Raw genomic sequence first — 7,454 nt, 5'->3', positions numbered from 1 at the left:
TTCAGTCAAATCCTGAGGAAACTGGATAAACCCATATTGATGGGTGTTCCACAAAACCATTGGTCTTCCAAAACATAAAGGTCATGAGAACGGAGAAGTCTCAGGAGGAACTGTCACAGAACGAAGTCTAAGGAGATGTGAATAAATGGGACCCTGGACGAGGAAAAGGGTTAGCAAATATACCACTAATACAACGAGATACCTTCCGCTCAGCTTTGGAACTCGGGCTTTGAAAACTACGCAGACGCGATAGGGACTGCTTGATTGGCTATGCGTTGTGACGCACTGCCAAGCAGCAATTCCGTGTAGTCCCACCGTTTCCTGCCGCGCCTCCACGCAGGCAAGTTGGTCCCGGACAAGTCACCGCCTCCGGAGATCACACGCATGGTGCGTGGTGACGTCACAGCGGCGCGGGCGCCATCCCGGAAGCGCGAGCAAGGCCGCCAGATGTGCAGGTGCCGCTGCCACCGACGCCGGGCCAAGTTCTGGGTGGGGCTGGGGTCGCCGGTACCGCTGGGGAGCCAGGCCAGGTCGGGCGCGGCCTCTAGGCTGTCGCGGGGTGGGGTGCGCTACTGACCACATCTACGCACCCCTCCTGTACACAGACCTCAGTTTCCCCGTCTGTTAAGTGGATCCGGGTCCGGATTGCGGGAGTTGGGGCCTCCTGTGTTCAGGTCTGCGGTGTCACCCGGATCTGGGCGTTGCCTGCCTGGGCCTCAGTTTCCCCGATTTGCTGGGGCGGGGTGCGAGGGGATATGCGAACCCCGTCCTCACTCCGGGGTTTTGCTAATCTTGGGCTGCCAAATTAAGTTGTGTTTAAAGCTCTGGGTGGAATCGCGACGCCTCTCCGCCTCTCCGTTTGACCTTGGGCGACAGATCCCACCCCTGTGAGCTTTAGTTGCCCTCGGAGACGAATGATAGTATCTGCCTTGTAGGGGTAATTGGGGATTAAATTTGCTCTTATTCCTGGGAGCATCAGGGAGGCCCTCGTCAAATATGCTGATTCTCACGCCCCGTCCTGGGATTTCTTTACACTACCCTTGGATAAAGAGCCCGCCCCTAGTTCAGCTTATTGTTGGATTCAGTCCCCAAAGTCAGCCCTGTGAGATTCTGATTCTTTGTTGCTACCATTTTCTGCATGAGAAAACTGGTCCAGGGAGGTGAGGTGATTTTCCGAAGGTCACACAGTTTCCCTTTCTGCGTGTTTCCCTCATAAATGTATTTGGAGCAGGGCCCAGAGCTCTAGCTGGGTCATTTCCACTCTTATGTGGTACAGACTAGTTGTACAGACTAGTCAGGGAAGGCTTCCTGAGAGAGGCAGCTGGGGGTTGACGGTGTGCCTTGAATCTCTCACATCTGGGAGCCAGAGACAGGAAACAGCCCTACTTTGAAGCAGAACCATTTCCTGCAGGTCCAAATCCTGTGCTTGCCAGTCTGGTGGTGGGTTTCCCACCACATGGTCCTGCCCTTTGAACCCAAGTATACATGATCATACTTTTACTCAAATGTGGAGCCTGTGGGTGCCCATACCTGGCACATAATGGGAGTTCAATAAACAGTGATTATTGGCAGAGGGGCAGAATTTCACCAGGTGGTGGTATGGTAGCTTATTTCCAAAAGGCAGGTTGGGGTTGCAAACTGCTAGCCAGATTCAGGGCAGAAATACTCTTGGTCTCCATGGTGTTTGGGAGGCAAAAGTATTAGTTGCTAACATTTGTAAAATAGGCGATTTCGCAGGAAAAAAAAATCCCTATTCCTGTTTTGTTTTGTTTTTTCCTGGAAAAAAATCAGAAGTCTGGCAGGAAGCAACTGCAGTAAGAAGCTGCTGTGTTGTCATGGGTAGATATGAACATCTGTGCAGATTCACACCTTGGTATATTCAGCGGACTATGGCCATTTGAGTAGTGACTCAGGGTCACTGGCAGTGTAAGAGTGGCCCAGTGCCTCAGTCTCTCTGAGCTTCAGCTTTCTCACATATAAGTAAGGGTTATAGTTCCCATGTATAAAGTGGGTAACTTGTTTTCCATAAAGTTGGTGCTCAGTAAAAAGGAAGGTGGAGGAAGTAGGCTCTGAAAGCCCTTCCTGATCCTGGGTATGAATCTTTACCAATGGCAAGTGGGCCTTTCTGTTGGCCATTAAATGTGTACGCCCTAGAAACAAGCTATGTCATCATTCTAGGTATTTCCTGAAGACCCCCCCCCCCCAGGAGGATCAGTGCTGAAGCTGTGGCCTTTTTTTTTAAAAAAAAAATTTATTTATTTTCAGAGAGAGGAGAAGGGAAGGAGAGAGGGAGAGAAACATCACTGTGTGGTTGCCTCTCATGTGTCCCCCACTGGGAACTGGCCTGCAACCCAGGCACGTGCCCTGACTGGGAATCGAACTGGGATCCTTTGGTTCATAGGCCTGCGCTCAATCCACTGAGCTACACCAGCCAGGGCCTTTTTTTGGTTATTTTAAGACTTTATTTATTTTTTAGAGAGAGGAGAAGGGAGGAAGAGAGGAACATTGATGTACAAGAGAAACATCAATAGGTTGCCTCTGACATGCCCCGAGTTGGGGACCTGGCCCACAACCCAGGCATGTGCCCTGACCACAATTGAACCGGCAACCTTTTGGTTCATAGTCCAGTGCTCAAATCACTGACCCACACCAACCAGGGCTGTGGCCTTATTTGCCCTGTCCTGATCCAGAAGCCCCCACAAACTGGGATGATTATCTGTGTGCCAGGGAATCTGAGGGCCATAGAGCTATCTGGATTGCTGGGGCCCACAGCCTGGGTGCAAGTGCCTGAGATTCTTGGCTTTAATTTGCTGTTAAAAGTCTATTGTCAGAGCAGAGTTTGAGTGGTCTGTTTGCCTCTGTCAGATGAAGTTCTGGTGATCCCCTGCTGTGAGCCAGGTTCTGGGCTGGGCCCTAGAGACACAGCAGCAAGTGAGAGAGACACACTTTGACTCTCTTGGAGCTGATACTGCTGTGGGAAGACAGGCAAACAGGTCTACTGATAACTAAGATGAGCCAGTGAAGCAATGAAAACAAAATGAAGTGATGAGAGTAGGGAGAGTCATCAAGGACTTCCTGGGAGCGAAGTCCCTGGAGGTGGTAATGATTTGAAGGGGCAGCCTTGCGTGTTGTGCTATTGGGGACAGCAGGTGGAAAGGCCCTGAAGTGGGAATGGGCAAAGGTAGGGGTGGGAGTGTGTGGGAAGAAGTAGGCAGATCTGTGCAAGTAGAAGGTACCACTGGCTGGGCACATTGAGAGTGGGTGCTGGAGAGAAAAGATTCTGATGTACTTTGGTGCAAGTTATAAATGTAATCTGGAGTTCTTGAAAAACCCCAAATTCCCAAGATGACAACTAAGGCTCAGGTGGCATGACCAACTCACATTTAAGCAGCCTATAGGGTTTCCAGGCCCTTCTCTCTGTCCCATCTGTCCCAGTGCCTGGTGCAGACTGAAGACTTTCTTCCTCACTATTTCAGGCAGCGGAGGAGGAGGAAGAGATGGACCCCCCGGACTCGGCCTCGAGGGTCTTCTGCAGCCGCATCCTGAGCATGGTGAATGTGGATGACGTCAATGCCATCATCCTGGCCCAGAAGAACATGTGAGTGGTGGCCAAGGGCCCTGGGCCCAAGCGTGGGAAGGAATCTACTTTGCCGGCCAGCATTCTTTCCCTGCCCGCCCCTACCCTGGCCCCACACTGGTGATAAAATGAAGGAAATGAGCAAATCTGCTGGCTGGCTCCAAAGGAAATTTTTTCATGGCCTGGAGGTGACGCCTTGGCACAGGAAACAGGGCTTTGGGATGGTTTCACAGCTGCGGATGGCTTGGCAGGGTCCGCAACAGCTCCTGTCCCAAGTCCTGGAGTAGGGAGAGTTGGGAGGATAGGAACGGGCTGCTGGGGGACATAAGGGAACCAGTGAGCTGACTTCCTGTTGGGAGCCTGGTTTCTCAGAGCCCAGGCTGTCTGCAGAGCATGTGGGGTCTCTTTGAGGGGCTGTGTTGCTCCTTTGCCCTCCTTGGGCCTTGGCACCATGGTCACTGTGGCCCCATTCTAATCTGGGCCTGTCCTGTAGGAAAGAAGGGCTGACACAACCTTGGGATGGAAACACAGACTTCATTTTTGTGTCTTTAGGCCAAAGGTTCTTTCTTCCATTTATGACACAGCGTGGACCTAATACCCTTACCTTCTGTGGTACCCTGTGACAGAGTTGCCAGTTGTGTCTGGGTACCAGCAATACCTATCTTTCTCCTAGTTCTTTAGGTTAGGTTCAGACCTGGCCCTGGGGAATTCCTAGTGTGAGGGAAGACAAAACCAGACACAAACCTTCTTGGTGTCAGGGCCGTATCAGAGAAACAACCTGGGGCTAGGGGAGTCGAAGAGTCTGCTTGAAAGAGAGGGTGAAAACTATATAGGAAGGACACATTTGAGTAGGGTTTTGAAGGTTGAATAGTAGTTTGTGGGTGGCTCAATCATCAAGTAGAGCTTTGTAGGACAAGGGAATACCACACACAAACCTCATGGAGCAAGAAGGCGGCTTCGCATGCTCAGTTAACAGAGCCTTGGAGGCTGAGCAGAGGCATTGGCCCTCACTCTGCCACAGGCTGGACCGCTTTGAGAAGACCAATGAGATGCTGGCAAACTTCAATAACCTATCAAGTGCCCGCCTGCAGCAAATGAGTGAGCGCTTCCTGCACCACACGAGGACCCTAGTGGAGATGAAGCGGGACCTGGACAGCATCTTCCGCAGGATCAGGTGGGTGCTTTGCCCTGCTGGCCTCTGCCTCCCGCTCTGAGCCTTGAGTCCTCCCCTTTTTAATAGAGTCACCCAATCCGTGTAACAGAGTGACAGGAATATCCAGCTTGCTTGTTTTACAAGGCTTCATCACTTAGTATCCAAAAAGATCTGAACTCTGGGATCCTGAAGTTTCTGAATTTAAGTTTTATCTTTTGAAAATTGCAACGTAGCACCAGACACATGATGCAGAAAAGGCAGGCAAAGAGCTGACAGTGAAAGGCCAGCCTCCTGTCCCCTTAGCCCTCTATCTAAGTCTTCTCTGAAGAGGCAAATCAGATTGCTGGGTTTAGAGTGCCGGTAGCCACCTCCCCTGACCTGCTCAGTGGGCCTCATCTCAGCCTCCACACAGACACCCTCACTGAGGATGCCCACACCGAGGGTGGGAGTTCCACAGGGCCCTCCAACCCAGGAGAACAGTGTGACAAGCAGTGAGAGGGAGGGCCCCACTACCTACCCACCCACCCAGAGCTGACAGCAAGGGTTGTTAGCCTGCACAAGGCCCAGTCTATCTGCTCAAGGGGTTCAGCCTGTGTGCCTTCCCTTCCCCTGCAGGACACTGAAAGGGAAGCTGGCCAGGCAGCACCCAGAGGCCTTCAGCCGTAAGTGTCACCCAGGGCTCCTGTGCCCCATGTCTGGTCTCTGCAACACTTGGATGACAGCATTTTCAGTCCAGGGCTGGCTCTTCAAAGGTTACCTCAGGGGTTGGTGGGCAGTGGGTCCAGAGACCTGGGGCAGAGGGCAGGGGTGGGGGTGCTAGCCTGGCCTTCTTGGCAACCTGCAAAGCCAGTGCAGGGACTAGGGTCCCCTCCCTGGGGGGAGGCCGCATGGGGGAACATGGATAAGAAAAATGGCAATCCTTGCCTCAGTGAGTATCATGTACCCCTACAATCAGGCTGTTACGCAAAACCACCTTTGAGGTGGGGGCTGTGAGTATCCTCATTTTACACAGCAAAACTGAGGCCCAGAGGGGCATCACCTTCTCAGAGGAAGCACAGCGTTCCCTTACACTGAGCCTCAGTTTACCCCATGTGCTGAATGGGCCAACTGCTCCCCCTACACCCTTTGCTGCTGACAACCACAGGTATCAGGCAATGCTGTTGTCATCAGCCCCAGTTTATCAAGGAGGGAGGTGAGGCAAGGGCAGGTGAGGGCCTTGGCTTAGGTGACATAGTCAAGGGCAGAGCTAGGTTCAGGCTCACCCCATATCAACGTGATCCAGAGAACCTGAGTCCTCACGTCACCTCACCTTGAAGGGAGTCCTCTCACCTGCCTGGGCCTCAGCTCCATCTTCATAAAATGGATGAAGTTGAGTCCCAAGAAGGCAGGGTGAGAAGGTTGCTACCAGGGGATCACAGGCCCAGTTAATCCCTCATTACAGCGACTAAGCCCACTCCCGCCTGGGCCTCCTTCCCCCAGACATCCCAGAAGCATCCCTCCTGGAGGACGACGATGAAGACCCCATTCCACCCAGCACCACAACCACCATCGCCACCTCGGAACAGAGCACAGGCTCCTGTGACACCAGCCCAGACACCATCTCGCCCTCCTTCAGCCCTGGCTTCGAGGACCTGTCCCACGTCCAACCCGATTCCCCTGCCATCAATGGCCACGGCCAGATGGATGACAACGAGATACAGGGTGAATAGCCCTGCTCCCAGGAGCTCAGAGGGGTCACAGGGCTCTCCAGGTGTCTGAGGTGGTAGTGGGTAACCCTGCCTCCAGTCAGCTTTGCCATCTTACTCTGTCATGCAGGGCACCCTGGGAGACAAGGCTCCCTCCCAGGGGTGTGGAATTCCTGAGGGTCTGTCATTCCCACTCCTTCCTGAGAGCATCTCTCTCCTTCAGACCCTCTTCCAGGCCAGGGGATGAGCAGTCATTTGGAGTCAAGGAAGCTTTTCCAGAGCCAGGGCTGAGGTCTGCTCTGAACAACACTTAAAGGTTCCCAAAGACAAAAGCCAGATATCCCCTGTCTTAGCACCCCAGTCAGGACCTCCTTGAGGTGGGCAAGCACTATCATGTCTGAGTTCACCGTACCCCCTTCCTGCACATACAGTTCTGGTGTCCCTGTCCCTTCCTTCAATGAAAGTATTAAATACTTTCTCAAATCAGTATCTCAAGGTTTCTGAAACAATTGTAGAAAGCTCACAAAAGAACCTGCTCCTCAATCCACTCAACCCCAAGCATGATAAGGTCCACGTCTGTCTGACTAGAGAGAAGTGGACCCTGAGGACCCTGCAGGCCTCTCCCAGGGCCTCCATGAAGTGAGCCAAGCCACCTTGGAAAACCGAAATTAATGGAATATTTTTGTATTTGATGTTTACAGATGCTGTTGGGGAGTTATTAATAAAAAGACTCCGTTACTAAAAAGAAAAGGATGTACCTAGCAGTGGCTTCCCCCCATGGTTGGGTCCATCAACCATAACAACGCAAGTTTCTATCACTTGCTCACAACACTGTTCCCTTACCTCAGTGATTTTTCAACCTTTTTCATTTCATGGCACACATAAACTAATTACTAAAATTGCACAGCACGTCAGAAAATATATATATTTTTTGCCTGACCAAAAAAAAAAGGTGTAATTTTGATTCATTCACACTGGACAACTATTTTGTTGGCTGTTATTCTATTTGACAATCTAAAAGGAACAGGGTCATTGCCCC

The 7,454-nt window shown here is 51.8% G+C and overlaps 1 protein-coding gene across 2 annotated transcripts; it reads left to right on the top strand.

Annotated features, from left to right (window-relative positions):
* The first annotated feature begins 358 nt into the window (after positions 1-358).
* KXD1 (KxDL motif containing 1) lies at positions 359-7,165 on the top strand. Of its 2 annotated transcripts, none has more exons than XM_037028695.1 (5): positions 359-489; positions 3,477-3,598; positions 4,599-4,751; positions 5,346-5,392; positions 6,210-7,165. In XM_037028695.1, exons 1-5 carry the CDS (start codon positions 385-387, stop codon positions 6,437-6,439), a joined length of 657 nt encoding a protein of 218 aa, XP_036884590.1. In that variant the 5' UTR covers positions 359-384; the 3' UTR covers positions 6,440-7,165. The 2 variants fall into 2 exon arrangements, with proteins under 2 accessions (XP_036884590.1, XP_036884591.1); XM_037028696.1 differs by having other exon boundaries at positions 380-455; positions 6,172-7,165.
* Positions 7,166-7,454: the final 289 nt, after the last annotated feature.

The sequence above is a fragment of the Sturnira hondurensis genome, unplaced genomic scaffold, assembly GCF_014824575.4.
Source record: "Sturnira hondurensis isolate 20B ecotype Veracruz unplaced genomic scaffold, ASM1482457v3 Scaffold0020119, whole genome shotgun sequence".
Taxonomy (NCBI): Eukaryota; Metazoa; Chordata; class Mammalia; order Chiroptera; family Phyllostomidae; genus Sturnira; species Sturnira hondurensis.
Note: the sequence above shows the minus strand (reverse complement) of the source record. Positions and strands in the feature narration are given on the sequence as shown.

What these genes read in the sequence shown, in the direction of transcription:
- KXD1 (XM_037028695.1), top strand. Translation starts at nt 385, where the DNA reads ATGGTGCGTGGTGACGTCACAGCGGCGCGGGCGCCATCCCGGAAGCGC. An exon ending in ATCCTGGCCCAGAAGAACAT is followed by an intron (nt 3,599 to 4,598) that starts GTGAGTGGTGGC and finishes ACTCTGCCACAG; the next exon opens with GCTGGACCGCTTTGAGAAGA. An exon ending in AGCATCTTCCGCAGGATCAG is followed by an intron (nt 4,752 to 5,345) that starts GTGGGTGCTTTG and finishes CTTCCCCTGCAG; the next exon opens with GACACTGAAAGGGAAGCTGG.